Source organism: Alexandromys fortis, unplaced genomic scaffold, assembly GCF_014885135.2.
Source record: "Alexandromys fortis isolate MF-2015 unplaced genomic scaffold, M_Fortis_MF-2015_v1.1 scaffold_360, whole genome shotgun sequence".
In the NCBI taxonomy this organism is placed as follows: domain Eukaryota; kingdom Metazoa; phylum Chordata; class Mammalia; order Rodentia; family Cricetidae; genus Alexandromys; species Alexandromys fortis.
The window spans coordinates 456,515-482,978 of NW_026068238.1; the positions used below are offsets into that span (position 1 = coordinate 456,515).

General features: G+C 36.3%; 2 protein-coding genes across 2 annotated transcripts; one reads left to right on the forward strand and one right to left on the reverse strand.

Annotated features, from left to right (window-relative positions):
- The first annotated feature begins 269 nt into the window (after positions 1-269).
- Positions 270-1,220, forward strand: LOC126493945 (olfactory receptor 52K1-like). The gene is given in 1 exon segment (XM_050131084.1): positions 270-1,220. A coding segment is annotated over 1 exon segment (951 nt).
- Positions 1,221-13,037: 11,817 nt separating this feature from the next.
- Positions 13,038-15,939, reverse strand: LOC126493923 (olfactory receptor 52D1-like). The gene is made up of 2 exons (XM_050131063.1): positions 15,927-15,939; positions 13,038-13,972 (listed from the first exon to the last, which is right to left on the reverse strand). The coding sequence occupies exons 1-2, from the start codon at positions 15,937-15,939 to the stop codon at positions 13,038-13,040; spliced, it is 948 nt and encodes a 315-aa protein (XP_049987020.1).
- Positions 15,940-26,464: the final 10,525 nt, after the last annotated feature.

A 26,464-nucleotide genomic window follows, 5' to 3' on the forward strand; every position in this document is an offset into this window, starting at 1 on the left:
GAAATATATCATAAGGCTTAATTAAATATTCAATTGACAAAAATCAACAATTAACAAATGTAATGTATTTAATATTTTCTTTTGCAGAAAATGTTGCTGATGCTCCATGAGATGGGTTAGTTTTTCTGAGCCTTTCTAGCATTTTGGAGATGTAGGTTTCTAGATTCCACACATAAGAACCTTGGAAGAAATGCTTTGCAATCTATCTCTGCATTTTGGAGATTATCCTAGATATTGTTAACTAACCTTAAAGCATCCCTAGTTTTAGCATGATAAACAACACCACACATCACTACATTTCATTTTTCTACTTGGTTGGTATTCCTGGCTTGGAAAATTTTCATTGCTTCATCAGCATTCCCGTCTGCTTCCTGCTTGTCCTGACCTTGCTGGGGAACACCATAATCCTTGCTACTGTCAAGCTTGAACCAAGCCTCCACCAGCCTATGTATTTCTTCCTTTGCATGCTGGCAGTGACTGATATGCTTCTTACGTGCTCCACAGCCCTGAAAATGCTTGCTATTTTCTGGTTTGATGAACACTGGATTGAGTTTGATGTCTGTCTAACACAAATGTATTTTATCCACACACTTTGCATTTTTGAGTAAGCCATCCTGGTGGCCATGGCTTTTGATCGCTTTGTGGCCATTTGCATCCCACTGCATTATTCGACTATCCTTACATCTTCTATGGTTATTAAACTTGGCTTAGTTGGGTTGAGCCGAGCTCTGTTCATGGTTTTGCCATGTCCTCTTCTAATTAAGAGGCTGCCCTACTACACAAGCTATATTATCCACCATGCCTACTGCGAGCACATGGCTGTGGTGAAGTTGGCCAGTGCTAACACTCTCATTAACAGAGCATATGGAATTTCAGTGGCCCTTTCAGTGATAGTGTTAGATCTATTGCTCATAGCCTCATCCTATATAAAAATTCTCCTGGCAGTGTTCTGGCTTTCTTTCCAGAATGCCCGCTCTAAAGCCCTGGGCACCTGTGCTGCCTATGTCTGCACCATTCTTGCGTTCTATACACCTGCACTGTTTAGCTTCCTAACTCATTGCCTTGGCAAGAATGTATCTCCAAGTGTCCACATCATCTTGTCAAGCCTATACCTTTTAGTGCCCCCCACAGTCAATTCCTTGATGTATGGTATCAAGACAAAACAGATTCGGGACCGAGTTCTTAGCCTCTTCTCATACTTGAAAATTATTGAGTACTAATTTTTAAAATAATATTTGTGAAGGAAGAATGCATCATGAAATAATGAGGCATTGACTTTTGCTATAATGATCTTATATAATGTTATTTCTCTTTTATGTTATATTTCATAGTAGAGATTTATGGTGTGTGATATTTATCTATTAATCTTCTCATTTTAATTTCACATAAACCATTTCTAATTTATTTTTTTATTCAGTATCTTCACTTTATACAGTCCAGGTTCAGATTATGTACGTATTCCCCACCATTATATATTTTATTGTGAATTTCTCTGACTATAGATTTACATATACTATTTATTATTTAGTGATATTATAATAGTATACTATTTATTTAATTAGTGATAAATTACAGAGCAAACATAGATGCAATGATTTCAGTTTTAGTTTCATTTATAAGAAATTGAGGGGCCTGGAGAGATGGCTCAGCAGTTAAGAGCACTGACTTTTCCTCCAGAGGTCCTAAGTTCAATTCATAGGAACCACATGGTGGCTCACATCCATCTATAATGAAATCTGGTGCCCTCGTCTAGGGTGCAAGTATACACCCTAGACAAAGAATATTGTATAGATAATAAATAGATAATAATAATAATAATAATAATAATAATAATAATAATAATAATAAAGAAACTGAATACTGTCACTGTAGTCCTTACTTCAGAATAATTCCTGTACAACAGCTGTACTAGATAAGGACAGTGAATGAACAATTTCTATCCTTTAGTACACTCAAGCATCAACTTTCTTTGTCTAGTGTCATCTGAACTTTTTAAAGCATTTTATCTTATTTATGTCTTTGTGAGAAAACTTAAAATTGGTCATGTCTCTTCCTTTTACCAGAGAAGTAAGTTTAGCTGGCAAATTTCTTCTACAACATCTGCAGAGTAAGTAAATACAGACAACATGAACTTAATTGAAACAAGAACATTTGAAGCAGGTATGTTGTGCTGTAAAAGAATTTTAAACATAAACCTTCTGAGATATGGAACTTAAAGGTGGTGAGTGAAATTCCTGAGTATATGTGAAGAAAGTGTACCAGTTAAGCTTCATATTCTTTTAAGTCTCAAAATATGTAATATATACCTAGATCGTCAAGAAAAGTATTCAGACTAAGGTACTATATGTTACCAAATGAATGAGAGAAGTGAAAAGCAGCAATACTATAAAGGATGTGGTAGAAGGAGAGAGAGGCCACTAAAGGTACATGCAGTTCCTGGGAGAGAAAACTGCTGGTTGAAAGTGTGATGCGTGTGCAAAAGCACGTCTAGTTTCTTTTAGAGATGGAAGAGATAATACTAAAACTCTATGTAATTCTCAATTAAATACAGGAGAAATCACAAAAAGAATAAATAATGAATCAAAATTATTGTCTCAATAAATAAAAAAAACTGTAAGTCTGGATAAAACATGAGAACAGAACATATATTGCTACAGAATTTAAATTCTTTTCCCTCTGGAAAATTGGTTATTGATTTTCGGTGTGCATTTTAAAATTATTAATATTAAAAAAGATGAACAGTACTTGTATCCCAACTAGAAAATTAGAGATTTTGTCTACTAATAATTGAAGCCATTTCAATGAGCTTCAATTTTTTTTTCTTTTACCAACTGAGGTTTTCTGAAACTCAGCCAGTGACATAATACAATAACAAAGGAGATAGTCTGTGTTCATCATAAATTATGATTAGATTAATTTTGAGTTAAATGTCATGTAATAAATTTGCTGAATCATTTTATTATATAATATATATTTATTGTATATACATTCATATGTACATGCAAAAACAAATAATAAAAATGAGCCCATGAGTGGGAAAGGGAGCAAGGATGGATGAATGTGAGGATTTTGAGGGCAAAAGGCAGAGGGGAAAATGATGTAATTATATTATGACCTCAAAAAATAGATAACATATGTGTGCCATTTATTTTATTATATATAGTTAGGTATATATATTTTACTTTATTTTCCTCCCTCCAACCACTTCATGTAACCTATATCTTCATTTCTTCCCTTCTTCTGGCTTCCTCCTGCATTTTGTCACGCATACAGAAACACATAAACACACCCACCCACACACACGTATTGGTATCCCTAAATATATAATTGACCTTGCTCAGTCATGCATGATTTCAGGGTTGATGACTTCATAGTGACTGATGAATTGAGGGGCTGTTTTTTCATCCATTCTCAGCATTCTTTAGTTTCCTGTAGGCTTTTGTCTGGGCTTGGCACCCCATGAGATGTATTCCCTTCCATATTTGCATGTCTGCTTGTGTTGTCCCTGTTCAGATCTTGCTCAGCCAGCCATATTATTGGACTCCATGGGTATAGTTTCCATGAGATTTCTAGAAGCTGTGGTTGCACAGCCAATATTCTGTTCTTCTGACTCTTTTTTTTAAATTAAATTTTTTCCTTTTACATACCAACATCAATTCCCTTCCCCTCTACTCCTACCTAGCATTCTCACCACTTCCGTCCTCTCCACCATTCCTCAGAGGGGGTAAAGCCTCCCTAGGGGAAACAACAAAGTCTGGCATATGAAGCAGAGGTAGGTCCAAGCACCATCCCCCCTGTACTAAGACTGAAGAACGTATCCCACCATAGGGAATAGGCTTCAAAATGTCAGTTCATACACCTAGGATAAGTACTGGTCCCACTATCAGGCCCCCAAACAGATCAAGCCACATACCTGTCACCCACATTCAGAGGGCCTCACTGAGTCCCATGCAGGTTCCCTAGCTGACAGTAGAGTCCCTGAGCTCCCACTAGCTCTGGTTCACTCTCTCTTTGTTTGTTTTTTTTTTTTTTTTTTTTTCCATCATGATTTTGACTGCCCTTGCTCATATGATCCCTCTTCCCTCTCATTTGAACTCCAGGAGCTTAGTCTAGTGCTTGACTATGGATCACTGGAATTGCTTCCATCAGTTACTGGACATAGTTTCTATGATGAGAATTAGGATAGTCCCTAATTTGACTATAAAGAAATTCAGGCACTCTCTCCACTACTGCTAAGAATCTTAGCTGGGAATCATCCTTTGGATTCTGAGCCATTATGGGGTTAGGGGAAAACCTCTGGCTTTTAAAATCTTTCTTCCATAATATTTTATGAGCCTTAGGTATAGGAGTAGTATAGTGGATGGATCAACTGGGACTGGGCACCCACAATCATTTATTTCCTCCGTTGAGATTGGTTGTTATTTTCTGTATTGTTTTCTATCTGTTGCAGAGAAGATTCTTTGTGATGAGAGCTACACTGATTTATGGGTAGAAGCATAAACATTAGAATGAGGTTAGGAATTATGCTAGTTTAATACAGTGGTGGCTATAAGTTCTCATTTACAATCTATGACCTTAAAAAGCTCCAGATAATTGTCTGGCTTTCAGATACAAGACAGGATTTCCTTCTTGCAAATCAAAAACAATAAATAAATAAAATACAAAACAACTGTTGATTGTTACCAAGAAAAGACTGCCACTATGCACTCTGGCACTTTTAGGGTAATTGTAGCATGTTGGTCATTGTTGTAAGTCATATTATCATTTAATATCTTTTCTTTCTTGCCTTATTGCTCTGGCTAAGAATTCAAACACTGTATTAAATGTTTTGGTGCCCACAGATTCCAGAGGAAAGCCTTAGATGTCCTGTAGCTAGGAGTTACAGATAGTAGTAGACTTCACAACGTGGGAATTAAGTAGGATATTGTGTCCGTTGAAGAGTGGCAAACAGTCTTATCTGCTGACTTATCTCACTAGTCCCTTAACAGAACTGTATTAGTTTAATATTTTGACAATTTCTTATATGAATAATATGAATCATTATATCCATCCAACTCCTTCTGTGTTTCCTCACTCTGTATGAACTTTATGACCTCCACTTTTTTAATTATTACGTACACATTTGAATACATTTTTAATGAAGACATACTGAATTGTGTCCAAACGTTGTTTTTTGACATTTGTAAAAAAATGAAAACCCTTATGTTAACAGAATTAAAATTGTANAAGGTACTATATGTTACCAAATGAATGAGAGAAGTGAAAAGCCGCAATACTATAAAGGATGTGGCAGAAGGAGAGAGAGGCCACTAAAGGTACATGCAGTTCCTGGGAGAGAAAACTGCTGGTTGAAAGTGTGATGAGTGTGCAAAAGCACCTCTAGTTTCTTTTAGAGACGTAAGAGATAATACTAAAACTCTATGTAATTCTCAATTAAATACAAGGGAAGTCACAAAAAAGAAAAAGAATAAATAATGACTCAAAATTACTGTCTTAGCTTATCAAGAAAAGATCTGTATATGTGCATTAAAAAGAGAACAGATAATATATTGTACACAAAATTTAATTGTTTCTGTGGAAAATCTAGTATTCTTTTCCAACATGAATTTTAAATTATTACTTAAAAATATGAACAGTACTTCTATCCCAACTAGAAAATTAGAGGTTTTGTCAACTAGTAAATGACGTTACTTCTATGAGCTTCAAAAATTTTCCTTTTTTCTTAACTAATTTTTTCTGAAACTAAGCCATTGACATAATATAATAACAAGGGAGAGGTTCTGCTTTCACCATAAATTATGAGTAGGTAAATTTAAGTTTGATGCCATATGGTGAATTCACTGAATAACTTTAGTATTAATTACAGTTATCAAAGCATTATATAATTATACACATATGCATATGTATGTAAAAACAGATAATGAACAAGAGACTATGAGTGGGCAAGAGAGCAAGGATGAATGGATGTGAGGATTTTGAGGGAAGAAGTCAGAGGAAAAATGATGTTAATTGCATTATGACCTCAAAAATAAGTAACATACATATATTATTTATTTTATGATATATATATATGCATAAAAGGGAAAATGAAGTAGTATATTATACTGTATATAATTATTGCATCCTTCTTCCAACCACTCCCATGTAACCTCTATCTTCCTTTCTTCCCTTCTTCTGGCTTCTTCTTAATCTCTCTCTCTGTCTCTCTCTCTCTCTCATGCATGCATGTACATACACACACACACTCATACATAGACACTCATATGTATTTATAATCCTAAATATGTAAATATACCTTTTTAAGTTTGTAGAAGTATGATTTCATGGTTGATCATATTGCCTAATCCAGAGATTGTTTCCTGGCTAAGCTGTTTCCTTCCATTCTCAGCATTCCTTAGTTTCTTGTAGCCTTTTGTCTAGGCTTGGCACCCCATGAGATGTATTTCCTTCCATATTTGCATGTCTGCTTTTGTTGTCCCTGTTCAGATCTTGTTCAGGCTCCCACGTTATGGAGACATAATAGGTATAGTTTCCATGACATTTCTAGGACTGTGGTCTCACAGCCAACATTCCTTTCCTCTGGCTCTTAAAATCTTCCTTCCATGTTTCCCGAGTCTTGGATACAGGAGTTGTGTTGTGAATAGATCACCTAGAAATGAGCACCCACAATCACTTATTTCCTTCTTTTTGATTGGTTGTTATTTTCTGTATTATTTTCTATCTGTTTCAGAGAAGATTCTTTGCGATGAGAGCTACACTGATCTATGGGTTGAAGCATAAAATGTTGAATGAGGTTAGGAATTATGCTAGTTTAATACACTGGTGGCTGTAAGTTCTCATTATGATCTATGACCTTAAAAGCCCCAGATAGTTGTCTGAGTTTCAGGTACCAGACAGGATTTCCTTCTTGCCAAATCCAATTAAAATGCTGTTGAATGTCACCAAGAAAAGACTGCCACCATGGCACTGTTTGGGTAATTATACCATTGTTGTAATTCATGTTAATTTAATCACTTTCTTTTTCTTGTCTTATTTCTCTGGCTGAGAAACCAAGCACTACATTAAATAAAAGTAATGAGAGTAGAAACCTTTGCATAGTTTATTATTTGGGGGGAAGTGCTTTTTGTTTTTCTACATTTAATACAAATATTGATTATTTTAATATTATGTATCTTTTTGTATTTAATATTATATATTAATTAATAAATATGTTATTTGATAATTTTATCAAATGAATTTTTATCATAATTATTATTATATAATCCCCTTAACTTATAAATTAATTAAATTAATCACTTCTTACCTTCCTACACCTCATAAACTCTTAACTAGTCAAAGTACTGATTAAAACAACTGGACAAAGAGAGTTAGTGACTCTGGGGTGCTCAGCCACAGTGGAACATCTTTACCACACCCTTCTCCTTGTCTCATAAAGTATACCTACAAAGGAAATGGCAAGAGTGAGAGATGTAGTAAGACCGGAGCCAAACCAGGTCTTCGGAACAATGACAGGACCACTGTGCTCACTAATTCATCGAAACTGTAGTTGTCTAAACAATTACTGCACAGGATCAAGACAGGCAGCAGTGTCTTCTCTTTAATATGCTGATATTCTAGATTCATCTGAACTTAATATTTTTCTATTTTTACTATGTATACTTGTGTCTCTCCTTACTTATTTGCCACACATGCCTATGGAGACCAGAAAAGAGCCTATGACACCCTGCAGCGAGAGTTCCAGATAATAGTGGGTTTTACAACATGGGAGTTCATCTCATGTCCTTTGCAGCATTGGCAGTTTTAACTGCTGACTCATCTCACTAGCCCCCTAACAGACCTTTTTCTTATTAATTTAATTTTTGAGAATTTTGTATATGAGTAATAAACATTATTATATACATCCAACTCCTCGTAAGTTTTCCCTACTCTATCTAAAATTGATGACCTCTTCTTTAATTATTATTATGAACACATATTTGTATATAATTTTATTGAAGACATACTGAATTGTGTCAAATCATTTTGTTTCCATCTTTTGACCTGTAGAAAATGAAAACCCTTATGTTAAAGGAAATAAAATATGAAAGATAAATTGTCATGTGTTCTTTTATGTTTAGAATCTATATCCATCCCAAATGGCATTCATGGTGCTAGAAGGTTCTCTAGTAGTCAAAAGTAGTCAACAATATCACCAAGCTATGAACAATGTTAGCTATCTAACTGCCCTGGCAACAAACTCTATGGAAGTAACCAAAATCTTTGTGACTAGATTTAATGTCCACTTTCACAAGGCAGAACTCATCCCAGGTACCATTAACTGGAGCCAAAACTAGTAGTTAGCTAGGTCAAGATCCTAGGGGAGAACCTAATACTGTATTACTGCTTAATAAACAAAGTATTGAGCATTCCATTTTAAAGTTCTTATCTTTCTAATCATTGGTTAGTTCATCTCTTATCCCTCATTAGAGAAGCTTCTTTTTAGAGTATTTGGAAATTAATATAGAGACCTACAACTGACTAATGTACAGAAAGAAAAGACTGTAGAGGGGACATTGGTATCAAACTCTTCACTCAAGCTCACGGATCATCATGGGAGAGGGTTTGGAAAGATTGTAAGAGCCAGAGGTAGTAATCATCAGTGTGGAACGTATTTGCTGAAATAACAAAGTTGCTGCACACACAACCTCATTGCAGTTCAGACTGCATGCACAGTACCTGCACCGATTCAAGCCAGCCAAAAGATCAGCCTAGATCTGGGAAGAGCTTCTGACATCTTAACACAATCTGAGGAGCCAGTGATGTTTTCTTCAGAGACTCAACCCAGGAGACTTACTCATGTTCCAGTTTTATAGTTCTACCCCATGCACTCTCACAAATCCAAGTGGACTTCAAAGACGAGCACAAGAAGTTGGGGGCTAAAGTTAGAGGTGAGTAAACTGGGGGTAGATTTGATCAAAGCAGATTGTTTTTGCATGAAAACCTCAAACAAGACCAGTTTGTGCTGCCCAAACACTGCGTGGGCTCTCTCTTGTAAAGTGATAGAATATCAAACCATACTGACTCCTCTCTCTTACAGCCACCACTTACAAATAGCTCCTCAGTTAGGGGTGGTACTAGTGTCCATCTCCTTCCTCATACAGAGATTTCGCCTGGCTTGGGTCTTCACGGTTCTTGTGTACGCTCTCCCAACCACTAGAAGTTCATGTAGGCAGCTGCTTGTCTGTGTTCAGTTACCCTGTTTCATTGCAGTCATGAATCACCTGAGTCTTGAGAGGAGGGGTACATCATAGATGTTCTACTCAGGGGAAAACATTCTCCAGCCTCTTACTGTCTGCACCTTAGTCAGTTGTGTGTCGTAGTGTCAGTTGTTGACGGTCATAGAAGCCTCTCTGATGACTGCTGAGAGATGCACTAATCTATGGGCAATTGGTTCGATGCCATGTCCATGTAGCAAAATAATAGTAATAGATCCTTCCTTAGGGACTATGACCTAGACATAGGTTTTTGGCACAATAGCAGTGTCAGCTATGGATTACATCTTAGGGGAAAGGATTTATTTTAAAATCCTTAACATTTATTTTAAAAACAGAATGTGCTCGTTTACCTCCATGATGTTTGTTCCAGTTGTATCAGTGGGCATGTCTGCCTGACCAGTCCTGTAGATTCAGCTTTCACTGCGGGGTAAGGCTGATGGTTCTTTCTTTCTGTGGCGGTGTGCATGGCTCCTTTCAGCACTATGAAAGCTATCTAGCCAGTAGGGATGAGATAATCTTAAACCTGCAGTGATGGCTCAGTAGTTAAGAGTGCTTGCTGCCCTTGTACAGTAGTACAGTACCCGAGTTTGGTTCCCTGTACACGTGTTGGCTGTCTCCCAGTGCCTGGAACTGAAGCTCCAGGTGATTTGCCACTCTGCTCTGGCTGCCATTATGTGAAGTGCCACATGTGAAGTGCATTCTCACAGATACATACACATAAATAAAAAGTGCCGTCATGGAAACACTGTTCTCACTAATATTTCTCAGAAGTTAAAACTGATTAATTTTTGCACCCTATCTGAAACAAAGTACTTATTAAATACTTGCTGAGATTGAAGATATTACTCATATTTTTTTCTGCTTTAATTAGATCAAGTATGGGAATACTTTTCTGGACCTTGACTGCGTACTGTTGCAGTAAATTCTTGATTTCAATATGTAAACATACACCAAAAATTTTTAAAGATAAATTCCACATTTTAAAATTCATCTTTGATTTCTTTTTGTTCTCAGATTATAAAATAATAAAGAGCTCTCTTTCCCCAGTTCAGACCTTCATTTTCACCATCAGGCAGCTCACATCTTGGGGTGGTAGGCTCTGAGACAAAGGCACAGTGGTTACTTCACTCATTGGCTAGTTTTGTGTTGCCATTCATGTTCCTCTGACTGATCCTGGATGATCTGAACTGGGGGAAGAGAGCAGAAACAGAAGGGACCTCAACATCACAGGATCCAACACTCAATTTCCTTCAGAGCCCCACTGTGGTGTGAACTCCAAGGCATGTTCACACTAAAATAAAAATAAACTTACACGGGAGGGGACTTGGGGGGAGGGAGTGCGAATTTGGACTGGTATTTTTTAAAGTAATAAAATAATAAAAAATAACCTTACAAACACTTTAACCCATGTTCTCAGCTGCTTTATATTAATGATTCTCAGAATGATTTTTAGATGTAACTTCAAAAAAGATCAAGTAAAGTTTTGTCTTTAAAATAAAGCTTTGTTTAAAATAAAATAATAAAATGAAATTTATTTAATTTGCACTTGTTTTCATGTATTTCTTATTGTGTGTCAATAAAATTTCTATACTAATTGCTAAAATGAACTAAATTGGCTATTGACTTCAGGGAGGCGAGTTAGTCTCCCCGAGACTAACTTCCTTATCAACTATTCAATGAAGAATGGTCAGCCTTGGATGCATATACACAAACAAGAAAATGAATTTAACTGGTTGTATATATATTTGTACATAAACACAAGTTTGTTTGGCAAGTACCAAAAAAAAAAATTGAAGGGTCAAAGAGGCTATCAGTTTAAGACTGTAAGGGAATGGCAGGGTTTTGAGGGATGAAACTGTGGCATGGTGAGGGGAGAGTGAAATAATTGTACTTCAATGAAAGACATTAAAATTTAAAATAAAATAAAATAAAATAATGTATTTTATGAATAGGTCCTTTACCTTGGTGGTTTGTAGGGAGCTTTTTGGTGCCTGGAGGGCAGGGCTCAAAGGAGGTTCAGGAATTGGTGCTTGCTAACACATTTTTATCTGAGGGGGTTAAGAAAAAAAGTAGCTCACACATCTCGCACACTTGTTCAGTGAATTCTTTCAGACCACTTCTTTATTCTTCTTTTGTGTTCTCAGTTCTCTGTTTTCCTGGTGATTTCCTTCTCTCATTCTCGATGTTTAAGTTCTAATTCTATTCTTGATGCTTCCCTTCTAACTCTCTCATTTCTGATGTTTTTCTTCTAACCCATTTTAACTCTTTCTTTATTCTTTCCCTTGTAGCTTATATCCCAGCAAAAATCTTTCAGGCAATATAAAAATACAATGTGGTTACATTCTGTTTTTCAAGTGAAAGATAACAATGAACATGTAAAAAGCAACATGTTCTCTAAATCCCTTACATGAATAAACATTTATATATTACTGATGAAAAATAAATTATCTCAAGAAACCACATACATTCATACCCAAGCAAATTGTTACAGTATTAATGATGAAGGCAAGCAAGGCATTCTTCTCAGTCAGGTCTTTTACTGGCAGGTTGCATTTTGCAATTGCAAAAAAAGGACCAGTTACTTTATTATTTATCTTGAAAGGTAATCTTATAAGGAATCTTAAAGGAATCACAAACCTAATCTTTTATATATGAAGAAGAATCAGCTCTATTTTAAAACTTTAAGATGCACACCTACTTGTAAGTAGTTTTTATATCAGGAGATTGAGGGCAGAAGTGAGTATAAAGAATTGATCTCACTTTTGGTCATCAACTGATTCTAGCAATAAAAGTGCATCACCAGTTAGCAGTAATTGGATTCTTTCGTTCTTGTTCCCCGACCTTAAACAGTTCCTCACTCAGCTATGTGCCTTTCCTAAACCTTTAGATTTTCTTATTAGGTTTTTTCAAAGCTATTATCAAAACATCTGATCTAACCTGCAGTTATTATAAGGCTTTGTTTCAGTTAACGAAGAACACTGCAACCTGTGACTGGATCTTTCTGCATTAAGATTAAGGAATTCAAGACAACCTGGCTCTTGGGACTCAATTGTTTTTCTTAATCACTAACTTGAGCTGTAATCTATGCAGTTCCTTATGTGAAACTCATAGGTCCTGGCTGTGTATATATCTTTATTCATCAATGCTCTGTATAAACTTACTTTATTATTATCAATTAGACAGTACAGTTTAGGAAGGAATCATCTTCATAATAATCCACAGGTAAGAATGGCCAGTGGAACAGGATGTTTCCATGAGATAAACACTACATTACATGCAGTGAAGATTTCTCAGTTCCCATTCACACCACACCAAATACTAGAGACAGATAGCAGCAGCAGCAAACATGTAAAGGCACAGCAGCAGCGAAAGATATATACAGTTACTCTAGTACACTGATTTCCCGTGATTACTGTAGTATGCTGATACAGTCTTCAAAGGTACTTATAATTCCTGTAAACTTTCTATTTATAACACAACAATAACTTTGGGAATAACATATTATGGTTTTACTTATTTTTTAAAAACATTTTGTGTATGCTTTTATTTAAACTTTTATACATTGTATTTTGGTTACAGATTCCCCTCTCCCATCTCCTCCAAGGTTTTCCCAACTTTCTCACCCACACAACATTGTGTGCTTTCTCTTTTTAATTCTATTCAGTGTTTTTATTGAATGGTAAATGCTCCATGGCTACATCCAAACAAACTGTTTTTGGATTTTTATTTAAACCTTATGGTTTGTCTTGGATTCCCTGGTCTTTGCTGTTCCATAGACTTGAATCATCCTGATCGGAAACAAAGCCCTACTACTCGAATCCTTATCTCTTTGGTCTTTATTCCATAAACAATGGGGTTCATGGTTGGGGGTATCAGTAGATAGAGATTTGCCAGGAGGATGAGGGTGTGCCTAGGCACATGGTGTCCAAAGCGATGAGTAAAGAAAGAGAAAAAGGCCAGTGTGTAGAATATCAAAATAACACAAATATGAGCTCCGCAGGTGCCAAAGGCTTTTGTCCGGGCTTCCCTGGATGGCAGTTGTAGGACTGTTTTCAAGATTAGCCAGTAGGACAAGGAAATGAAGACAAAGTCCAGCCCTGTGGTGAGGAGAGCCGCCGAGAGCCCATAAATGCTATTTAAGGTAATGCTGTTGCAGGCCAACTTGGCGATGCCCATGTTCTCACAGTACGTGTGGAGGATAACGGTGCTCCGGCAGAAGTCTAGGCGGAGAATAAGGAGAACCCCAGGAGTGACAACAGCCACACTCCGAGCTCCCAGGGCCAGCCCAACCTTGAGAATGAGAGGGCCTGTAAGCAGGGTTGTATAATGCAGTGGTGTGCAGATAGCCACATAGCGGTCAAAAGCCATGGCCAGTAAGACTGCAGATTCAGACAGGAACAGAGCGTGGACAAAAAACATTTGTGTGAGGCAGGCAGGGAGGGCGACTGCCAAGGGGCCCTGCCAGAAAATGAGCAGCATTTGGGGCACTGTGACAGTACAGAGGAGAACATCGTTGAATGCCAACATGGCCAGGAAAAGATACATGGGTTCGTGGAGGCTGTGTTCCAAGACCACCACTGCCACAACCAACACATTGCCTAACACAGCCAAGAGGTACATGAAGCTGAAGGGGATGGAGATCCAAATTTGGATATCTTCTAAGCCTGGCACACCAGTGAGAAAGAAGAAAGCGACTTGAGTATGTGAAGTGTTCAGTTCTATAAAAGAGAGATGTGGAAGAGTTTAATATATGAAAAATAGATTATTTATAATATATATACACACACACACATTGAAATGCTTTGAAGCTAGTGAAATTTTAGTTATTTTGATTTAATGAGGAGAATGGAATAAAGACCATGAATGAGATCATCTTCATATGGAAAGCTTTTCGGATAGTTCTTTGAAAACTGTGTGGATGAGAAAGAGCTGACCTCCCCATTTTCTCTGATTAATGGTGTTTGTTACCATCAATTAACTTATGTTGTGGTTTCTGAACTTCTGTTCTAAATGCCTAGATTTGCTAGATAATAGCGACAAAACCCATGGTTTTCTTCCTTTCTTCACCTAAGTAAAGATTGGAGAGAGCATTCCACTTGTTAAATCATCACCCGGTATAACATAAACAGCAGTAGTTTGCAAATTATTTCAGATTCTAATTCTTTTTAAAAAACTAAATTATACTATCCCCCCTTTGTGCATGTATGTGTGTGTGCACGTGCACGTGTGTGTGTGTGTGTGTGTGTGTGTGTGTACCTGCATGTTCATAGGTGAGAGGCAGGCATGCATGGTCTAGAGTGCATGCAAAGGTGAGAAGACAACTTGCAGGGCCCCATTAGACCCTGGGGACTGAAATCGCATTCTTAGTCTCAGCCTTAAGTCATTTTATTTGCCAATCATCACACTTGTCCAGAAGGAAAATTCTTAATTCCTATTGGAAGACTGTGAAATTTTCATTGTTAGCCTAATTTTTCTAGTACCAAAAGGAATAATTTGATTAACTAGTCTTTCATACAAATTGTTAAAGACAACAACTGAACAAACATGAAATTTAAAGAGCAGTGCAAAAGTTAAATTTATCATACTTAAATTAATACTACTTCTGAAGGATCAGGACATAGAATCAGATAGAGATCCAGACCATTGTTGATTTTCATTCAGAGAAAGAAAATACAGAAAAGTGTCAAGGTTCATCACTATTCAACACTTAACACTGGCAGGGTTTTCCAAGGAGCAGAGAAATTTCTATTTTTCAACAAACCAAAAGAACCAGGTGAAAATTTACCAATATTTTTATATCCATGGGACTTTATTTTAGACTTTTTAAAATAATATTTACCATTGTCCCTGTTCTCTCCTTCAAAACCCTCACACTGACACACTCTGCTGTCTATTAGAATCAGGGACCTATTCTTTAACTATTTAGAGCACTCAGTAATATTTTAAAATTAGTATGTGATATATATATGACCCATACAGAATTATGCATTTTCTCCTTTTATGAAACATGCACTTAAGTTGTAAATTTTATAGTACTGATCATCAATTTCAGCAAAGTCACAGAATACATTTATCAGCAGATTTTGACCTCAACTATGAGAAAACCTAAGTTGAGGATAATGGATAATTTTCTATTTGAAAAGTAACCTACCATAATTTCTAGTACACACAGGCTCAATTTTCCATCCTGGAACCTCACACAAAGTCTCCAGGAAATCTGTGTTAAAATACAGCCATCACTCTCCACATTAAATAAATAAAATTAGGATAGCTAGTTCTTAAAATATAATTAGGTTGATGGTTTTATCAAACACCTGAAATTGGAAATTTGCATTCTCTAGAATTGTTTTATAGCAACCACAGTGAAAACATCAGACATTTAAATAGAAGGCAAGCCACTTATCAGCCTAGGAATTGGTAGTATAATATAAATATTAAATGATAACCAGATACAATTATGAATGCTTTCATCTAATAAGCCTTTTCCTAAATCTTAAAAAAACTTTTTCATTCAATAAAATATAAAGGTATCAACTACTTTACTATCATTTCTTATCACAGTTTCATGTGGGCATAAACCTGGATACCTAATTATATACAAATCTTGTTTGCCGATTCAGAGATGTTACTTTAAGAATCTATAATTTTAGCAATTGATATATTCTGATTTACCTTGTGGATTCATAGCTTCTCTGAGTTGGTAAGAAAGGTAATGTCTTAACCCTTCTCTTAACAACTCTTATTATGACATCCATAAAACTGTGAAATAGCCATGTCCTTCTGGTATGAGTACAGTATATGTCATATATACCCTTCTCTGAGTTTCTCACAGATATTTCTAGCATTAACCTAGGGAATAGCTTCTCCCTGGGTTGAAAGATCTTTTGAGAATTATTTTTATTGAGTAGCTATTTCCACAGCTGAGACCACAGCTGAAATTTGACTGACTTGACTATGCCATTCACACCAGTTAATTGATATTTTCCTTTCTTGAACTGCAATTGGTTATTTTTAACCAATAATATATATATATATGTATGTATATATATACCTTTGAAATATATGTGTACACTCTTATAATTTCAATGCCCAATTCTCATATAATTCTATAAATATGCAGAAACTTTCTATTTTATGTCCCCTATGAAATGTGAACACTTCTTTCATCAAAACAAAACTCTTAGGGTATTCATAATTATTTCAATAAAATACAAAATGCCTCTTAGTTTGATTTTTATGTGTGTTGCCGAGGAATATATACAATGTTGTATTTGGAGGACTTGCACTTGAATGTGATTTGAAAATTCATAGAAGGCAGGTATGCTGTCCCATATCTTTAATCCCAGCACTGGGAGGCCGAGACAGGTGGGTTTCTATGAGTTTGAGACAATCCTTTTCTACGTCGTGACTTTCAGGCCATCCAGCACAACATAGTGAGATTCTGTCTCAGAAAAACAATAAACAAATAAATAAATAGCATTACATTATGCTGTATTGAACAGTTGTATGTTTGTGTAAAAAGTTATAAAAATTAAAGAAAAGAAGTTTTTATATAGGAATGAGCTTCTGAAGGTGAGAAGCTACAGAGAATCTGTCAGTCAAAATTCACATCTGTCAATGGTCTACATGTGGTTCTCTTCTTTTAGCAACATGACCTCACTCCATGTCATGAGCCTTCTTTACATTTAAGACATTTAAACTTTTTAAACTTTTGCTCATATGAGCATACCTCACTAACTCAATAATCTGTTACTTATGGAAATATGTATATACATAATTAAGGATTACACATTATTTGTTAATATGACTCATCTTATTGAGAAAAATGTTTTCATACATAGTTGTATAAGTTTAAATTCATTAATAAAATTAATCTTGGCACATAAACCTAGCCACATAAAAATAATTTCTGTTCAATTTATATGATTCTCATTTTGCTGTTGTGGATGAAAATCTTTATTTTGGCACATAATGCTTCTAGGGAAAAACACAGTTCATAACATACATTTTAGTAAACTTTTTTCCATTTGCAAAAGGTAATGTTTGTTTATTTGGTTGGTTGGTTTTTTTTCAAAACAGGGTTTCTCTGTAGCTTTGGTACCTGTCCTGGAACTAGCTCTTGTAGACCAGGCTGGCCTCAAACTCACAGAGATCCTCCTGCCTCTGACTCTTTAGTGCTGGGATTAAAGGCATGCGTCACCACCACCCAGCTGCAGAAGGTAATGTTTAATGAGTAGACTTAATCATCAAAGCTCTACAAATGGGTGGCTGCTATGCCTTTATCCCTAAAGTTGACATCAATATCACCTTTGCTGATTCCAGGGAGAGGGTCATAAAGATTTTGGAGCCAGAAGATGGATAAAAAAATCTGCAAAACTCTGTTTTCTGAATATGCCATACCTTTAAAATCATGAACATACTGCACTGTGATTATCTACACAGGTTTGCAAATACACACACATTTAAACAGATGCATGTGTGCACACGTGCATACACACACACATACACAACATCAAGGTAGAAGAAGATGTAGACACAAATGGAGTGGAAGAGGAATTAGGAGGGATTATTAGGGGGATGAATATGAATACAATACAGAGAATACAATATGAAACTGAAAAAATAAACAAAAACATTATCAGAAAAAGAAAAGAAATTCTCTTTGACTACAGTTCAGTATGCCTTCAAAAGCTCTACATCCAACATCCAGATAGTACAATGTGATTTTTTCCTTGTAATTTTATTCTTAATATAGATCTCCTTGTATTTTGAAACAAATGTCATTAGCATATATGCATTGTGCAAGGAAACAGTAGTATAATTATATTTACATTCAATTATGTAATGCAATCTGATTACATTTACATGCCAAAATCCTCTCCTGCCCCCTTTCTATCCTCCTCCAAGTACTTTACTTCCCAAAGAGTTCCCTTTTCGATGTCTGCATCATAGGGATGCAACTCTGTTTGTGCTGCAATATTTGCTTTAAGGTATACCACTAAATTTATATAAATCCTATTAATATTAAGATTAATTATTCACCTTGAAAGCTAACATTTTTTTTGCTTCTAATAATTAAACACTTTTCTGAAAAACAACAAAAGGTAAATGGAAAGTAGATCAATTAATCTTCCATAAAATAAAATATCTACCTACTTTTCTTAATATGTTGATTATTTTACATCTTTCCTCAATACTGTTAGTAAAGCTGCTTAAAAAAAATCAGTGTGAAGGAATCTCTACCATCCTTATGTATATGACTTACATTTTTTTAAATATTAATTGATTTTATTGAGCTATACATTTTTTCTCTGCTCCCCTCCCTTCCTCTCTCCTCCCCTTTTACCCTATTCCATGGTCCACATGCTCCCAATTTACTCACGAGATCTTGTCTTTTTCTACTTCCCATGTTGATTAGATCCATGTATATCTCTCTTAGGGTACTCATTATTTTCTAGTTTCTTTGGGATTATGAATTGTAGACTGATTTTCTTTGTTTTATGTCTAAAAGCCACTTATGAGTGAGTACATATGATATTTGTCTTTTGGGAACTGGGTTACTTCACTCAAAATGATATTTTCTAGATCCATTCATTTGCTTGCAAATTTCAAGATGTCATTAGTTTTTCTGCTGTGTAGAACTCCATTGAGTAAATGTACCACATCTTCCTATGCATTCTTAAAGGGGCATTTAGGATATTTCCAGGTTCTGGCTATGACAAACAATGCTGCTATGAACATAGTTGAGCACATGTTTTTGTGGCATGATTGAACATCCTTTGGATGTATACCCAAAAGTGGTATTACTGGGTCTTGAGGAAAGTTGTTTCCAAATTTTCTGATAAATGGTCATGCTGATATCCATAGGGGCTATACCAGTTTGCATTCCCACCAGCAATGCTGAAGTGTTCCCTTTACCCCAAAACCTCTCCAGCATAAGTTTCATCAGTGTTTTAGATTTTGGCCATTCTTACAGGATTAAGATGGAATCTCAGAGTTGTTTTGATTTGCATTTCTCTGATGACTAAGGATATTGAACATTTCCTTGAGTGTCTTTCAGTCAATTTAGATTCCTCTATTGAGAGTTCTCTGTTTAGGTCTGTACTCCATTTTTTATTGGATTATGTGTTGTTTTGATGACCAATTTTTCGAGTTCTTTGTATATTTTGGAGATCAGACCTGTAGCTGTTATGGGGTTAGTGAAAATCTTTTCCCATTCTGGAGGCTGTCATTTTGTCTTATTGACCATGTCCTTTGCTTTACAGAAGCTTTTCAGTTTCAGGAGGTCCCATTTATTAATTGTTTCTCTCAGTGTCTCTACTGGAGTTATATTTAGGAAGTGGTTCCCTGTGCCAATGCATTCAAGTGTACTTCCACTTTCTCTTCTATAAGGTTCATTTTGGCTTAGCTTTATGTTGAGGTCTTTGATCCACGTGGACCTGAGTTTTGTGCATGGTGATAGATATGGGTTTATTTTCATTCTTCTACATGTTAATATCCAGTTATCCATCACCACTTGTTAAATATGCTTTCTTTTTTCCATTTGATATTTTTTGCTTCTTTGTCAAAAAAACATGTCTTTGAAGGTGTGTGGATTAATATCTGAGTCCTCGATTCAGTTCCATTGGTCCTCCTGTTTGTTTTTATGCCAATATCAGGCTGACTTCAATACTGTAGCTCTGTAGTAAAATTTGAAGTCAGGGATTGTGATGCCTCCAGAAGTTCTTTTATTTTACAGAATTGTTTTGGCTATCCTGGGTTTTTGCTTTTTCATATGACATTGAGTAAAGTTCTTTCAAGGTCTGTAAAGAATTTTGTGGGGATCTTGATGAGGACTGCATTGAATCTGTAGATTGATTTGGTAACATTGCTATGGTAGTTCAAACTACCCAAGATCATGGGAGATCTTTCCACTTTCTGGCGACTTCAGTTTCTTTCTTCAAAGATTTCAAGTTTTTGTCATACAAGTCTTCCATTTAATCAGAGTTTCTATGAGATATTTTATGCTATTTACAACTATTGTGAATGGTGAGATTTCTCTGATTTCATTCTTAGCCCTTTTATCATTTGTGAACAGGAGGGCTATTGATTTTTTTTTTTGACTTAATCTTGTGTCTTGCTACATTACTGAAAGTGTTTTTGAGTTGTAAACTTTTTTGGTAGAATTTTTGGGGTTGCTTATGTAAACTATCATATCATTAGCAAATAGTGAGAGTTTGACTTCTTCTTTTCTGATTTGTATCCCCTTGAAATACTTTTTGTGTCTTATTGCTCTAGCTAAGACCTCAAGAACTATATTGATTAGATATAAAGAGAGTGAACAACCTTGTCTTGTTCCTGATTTCAGTGGGATTGCTGTAAGTTTCTCTCCTCTTAGTTTGATGTTGGCTGTTGACTTGCTGTATATTACCTTTATTATGCTTAGTTATGTTTCTCTCTCCAAGACCTTTATTATGAAGGAATATTGTATTTTGTCAAAAGTTTTTCTGCATCTAATGAGATGATCATACAGTTTTTATTTTTCAGTTTGTTTATATGATAGAGTACGTTGACAGATTTTAGTATGTTGAAACATCCTGCATCTCTGGGATGAAGCCAACTTGGTCATGGTGGATGATGGTTCTGATGTGTTCTTGGATTTGATTTGCCAGTATTTTATTTAGTATTTTTGCATCAATTTTCATGAGTGAGATTGGTCTGTAATTCTCTTTCATATCTTTCTGTGTTTGGGGATCAGGATAATTGTAACCTCATAAAAAGAGGTATTGGCAATGTTCCTTCTGTTTCTATTGTGTGCAATAATTTGAGGAGTATTGATATTAGTTCTTCTTTGAAAATCTTGTAGAATTCGGAGCTGAAACCATCTTGTCCTGGACTTTTATTAGTTGGGAGATGGTATAGGAGGTTCTTCTGTTTTATGTTGCTTCCATTGGTTGAATAAAGCTACTGCCTTGGCCTTTTGATAGGGTAACCCTTAGGTGGGCGGAGTAGACAGAACAGAATGCTGGTAAGAAGGGAAGTGTGGTTGACACCATGAATCTCCGGCCTGAGACAGAAATAGGTTAGTCTTGCCGGTAAGCCACAGTCACATGGTGATACACGGATTTAATAGAAATGGGTTAATCAAGATGTGAGAGTTAGCCAATAAGCGTCTAGAGCTAATGGGCCAGGCTGTAATTTAATTAATACAATTTCTGTGTGGATACTTTGGGGGTTAAGCTAGCCAGGAGGCAGGACACAGCCCGCTGCTCCTCCTACAGCATGGACACTTTTGATGACTATTTCTATTTCTTCAGCAGTTATAGGTCTGTTTAATTTGCTTATCTGGTCTTGATTTAATTTTGGTAAAAAGATATTTATCCAGAAAGTTGTTCCATTTCCTTTAAGTTTTCCAATTTTGTGGAGGACGGGTTTTTGAAATATGACCAGATGATTCTTTATATTTCCTCCATGTCTGTTGTTATGTCCCCATTTTCATTTCTGATTTTGTTAATTTGGATATTCTCTCTCTACCTTTTGGTTACTTTTAATAAATTTTTGTCTGTTTTGTTGATTTTCTCAAAGAACCAACTTTTTGTCTCATTGATTCTTCGTATTGTTTTGTTTGTTTCTATTTTGTTAATTTTAGCTCTCAATTTGATTATTTCCTGCCATCTAGTTCTTTCTGGTAAGTTTGCTTCTTTTTGTTCTAGAGTTTTAATTCACCAGTGTGAAATTTTTTCCAGCTTCTTTATGTAGGCATTTAGTGCTATGAACTTTTCTCTTAGCATTGCTTTCACTGTGTCCCATAAATTTGGGTATGTTGTGTGGTAATTTTCATTGAATTTTAGGAAGTCTTTAATTTCTCCCTGTATTTCTTACTTTACAATTGATGATTCAGATGAGCATTGTTTAATTTCCATGTGTTTGTGGGCTTTCTGAAATTAGTATTGCTGATGATTCTAGTTTTAAGCCATTGTGATCTGATAAGATACATGGTATTATTCCATTTTTTTTGTATTTGTTGAGGTTTGTTTTGTTACTGGGTATGTGGTCAATTTTTGAGAAGGTTCCATTAGGTGTTAAGAAGATATATTCTTTTATGGTTGGATGGAATATTCTATAGATGTGTGTTAAGTCCTTTTGAGTCATAACATCTGTTAGTTCCCTTATTTCTCTGTTCATTTTTTGTCTGACTGACATGTCCAGTCATGAGAGGGAAGTGTTGAAGTCTCCCACTATTAGTGTGTGAGGTCTAATGTATGATTTAAGCTTTATAAATGTTTCTTTTATATAAGAGAGTACCCTTGTATTTAGGGCATAGATGTTCAGTAGTGAGATTTTCCCCTTTGATTTTTTTCTGTGGCCAATATGAAATATCCTTCTTTGTCTCTTTTGATTGATTTTAGTTTGAAGTCTATTTTGTTAGGTATTAGGATAGCTACACCTGCTTGTTTTTTAGGTCCATTTGATTGGAATATTTTTTGCCAACCTCTGATATAATATCTGTCTTTGAGGTTGAGGTGTGTTTCTTATAGGCAGAAGAAGGATGGATTCTGTTTTTGTATCCAATCTGTTAGCCTGTGCCTTTTTATAGGTAAGTTGAGTCTGTTTGTATTAAGGAATATTAATGTCCAGTGATTGCTACCTCTTGTTAATTTAGTTATCATTGTTGGTGATGTTAATTTGTATGTGTTTCCCCTTCTTTGGGATTTGCTGCTATGAGACCATTATCAATTGTCTGTGTTTTTGTTGATGTAGCCAACTTCTTTATGTTGGAGTTTTCCTTCTAGTATTTTGTGTAGGGATGGGTTTGTGGATAGGTATTTTAAATCTGGTTTGTCATGAAATATTTTGTTTTGTTTTTTTATGGTGATTGAAAGTTTTGCTGGGTATCGTAGTCTGTGATGGCACCCATGGTCTCTTAATGTCTGCATAATACTTGACCATGACCTTCTGGCTTTCATTGTCTCCAATGAAAAGTTAGGTGTAATTCTGATAGGTCTGCCTTTATACATTACTTGGCCCTTTTCCTTTGCAGCTCTTAATATTCTTTCTTTACTCTGTATGTTTAGTGTTTTGATCATTATGTGGCAAGGGGACTTTTTTTTTTTTTTTTGGATCCAGTCTATTTGGTGTTCTGTAAGATTCTTATATCTTCATAGGCATGTCTTTCTTTAGGTTGGGAAAGTTTATTCTATGATTTTGTTATACATATTTTCTGTGCTTTTGAGTTTAACTTTTTCTTCTTCTTCTATACCTATTATTCTTATGTTTGGCTTTTTAATGGTGTGCCATATTTTCTGGATATTTTGGGTTAAGATTTTGTTAGATTTAATGTTTTCTTTGACTGATGAGTCTATTTCCTCTATTTTATCTTCAGCGCTTGAGATTCTCTCTTCCATCTGTTATATTCTGCTGTTCTTGCTTGCATTTGTGGTTTCTGTTCATTTTCTCATGATTTCTGTTTCTATTATTCCCTCGGCCTTTGTTTTCTTTATTGTCTCTATTTCAGTTTTCAAGTCTTAAATAGTTTCTTTCATATGTTTGAATGCTTTTTCTTGGTTTTATTTAAAGAGATTTGTTGATGCCTTTTATTTATTTTTTGTCTTTTCCTCCATTTCTTTGAGGGAATTTCTCATTTTCTTTTTAAGAGTTTCAAACATTCTCCTGAAGTCATTTTTAGGTCATTTTCTTGTGCTTCATCTAAATTTTGTTGTTCAATTCTTTGTTGTTGTTGTAGGGTCTCAGGTTTTACTGGAGTCATGTTGCTCTTTACAGTGTTGTGTTTGTTCTTACCTTTTCTTCTCATCTTTTCCTCTAATAGGTGTGTTTGGGGCTGTTGGTGATTCTGTTGATTAATCTTCTAAGTGCCAGTGAATCCAAGACTCAGATGGTTGTTCCTTGTGGTATAGTTAATGCCACAATTCTAGTTACCCCTTTAGTCACTCTGTGTTCCTGGAGGTCACTCAATGCTCCCAGGCTTTGCTCCAGTCCCTTGGAGTTTGCTCTCTCAGGCTTGCTCTAGCCTAGGTTGTCAGCTTTGACCTGTTTTTGTAAATCCTGGTCTGGATCTGCTCCTGCAGAGGTCCCTGGCATGGTGTTGGTCCTGCAAAGGTCTCTGACTTCCATCAGAATTCCTAGGCTTGAAAACAGCTTGGTATTGGCATAAAAACAGAGAAGTCGACCAATGGAATCAAATAGAAGATCCGGATATTAGCCCACAAACCTATGAACACTTGATTTTCAATAAAGGAGCTAAAAGTATACAATGGAAGAAAGAAAGCATCTTCAGCAAATGGTGCTGGCATAACTGGATGTCAACCTGTAAAAGAATAAAAATAGATCGCTATCTATCATCATGCGCAAAACTCAAGTCCAAATGGATTAAAGACCTCAATATTAATTGGAACGCACTGAACCTGATAGAAGAGAAAGTGGAAAGCAGCCTGCAACACATGGGCACAGGAGACTACTTCCTATGTATAATGCCAGCAGCACAGACATTAAGGGCATCATTGAATAAATCGGACCTCCTGAAACTGAGAAGCTTCTGTAAAGCGAAGGACACTGTCATTAAGACAAAAAGGCAACCTACTGACTGGGAGAAGATCTTCACCAACCCCACAACAGACAAAGGTCTGATCTCTAAAATATATAAAGAACTCAAGAAACTAGCCTTTAAAATGCTAATTAACACAAAAAATGGGGCACTGAACTGAACAGAGAATTCTCAACAGAAGAAGTTCAAAGGGCCAAAAGACACTTAAGGTCATGCTCAACCACCTTAGCGATCAGGGAAATGCAAATCAAAACAACTTTGAGATATCATCTTACACCTGTCAGAATGGCTAAAATCAAAAACACCAATGATAGCCTTTGCTGGAGAGGATGTGGAGTAAGGGGAACACTCATCCATTGCTGGTGGGAATGCAAACTTGTGCAACCACTTTGGAAATCAGTCAGGAAATTCGGGATCAACCTACCCCAGGATCCAGCAATATCACTCTTGGGAATATACTTAAGAGATACCCTATCATACTACAAAAGCATTTGTTCAACTATGTTCATAGCAACATTATTTGTAATAACCAGAACCTGGAAACAACCTAGAGGTCCTTCAATGGAAGAATGGATTATAAAAGTGTGGAATATATACATATTATTTGAGTACTACTCAGTGGTAAGAAACAATGTCATCTTGAATTTTGCATGCAAATGGATAGAAATTAAAAAAAAAAACACTATCCTGAGTGAGGTAAGCCAGACCCAAAAAGAGGAACATGGTATGTACTTACTCATAAGTGGTTTCTAGCCATAAATAAAGGACACTGAGCCTATAATTCATGATCCTAGAGAAGCTAAATAAGAAGGTGAACCCAAAGAAAAACATACAGTTATCCTTCTGGATATTGGAAGTAGATAAGATTGCCAGGCAAAAATTAGGAACTTGGGGGTAGGGATGGGATGGGGGTAAGAGGAGATGGGGAGAAAAAAGTGAGAAGGAGAGGATGGGGAGAGCTTGGGGGAATGGGATAATTGAGATGGAGAAAGGGTGGATAGGGGGGCAGGGAAGTATATATCTTAATTAAGGGATCCATTCTAGGGTTGGCAAGAGACTTGAATCTAGAGGGGTTTCTGGGTGTCCACGGAGATGTCCTCAGCTAGTTTCTTGGGCAGCTGAGGAGAGGGAGCCTGAAATGGCCTGATCCTATAACCATACTGATGAATATCTTGCATATCACCATAGAACCTTCATCTGGCGATGGATGGAGATAGAGACAGAGACCCACAATGGAGCAATGGACTGAGCTCCCATGGTCCAAATGAGGAGCAGTAGGAGGGAGAACATGAGCAAAGAAGTCAGGACCGTGAGGGGTACACCCACCCACTGAGACGGTGGGACTGATCTAATTGGTGCTCACCAAGGCCAGCTGGACTGGGACTGAAAAAGCATGGGATCAAACCGGACTCTCTGAACGTGGCAGACAATGAAGGTTGACTGAGAAGCCAAGGACAATGGCACTGGGTTTTGGTCCTACTGCATGTACTGGCTTTATGGGAGCCTAGTTTGTTTGAATGCGCACCTTCCTAGACCTGGATGGAGGAGGGAGGACCTTGGACTTCCCACAGGGCAGGGAACCCTGAATGCTCTTTGGACTGGAGAGGGAGGAGAAGGGGAATGAGGGTAGTAGGGGGGGGGAAGAAGTGGAAGGGGGGGGCAGGGAGAA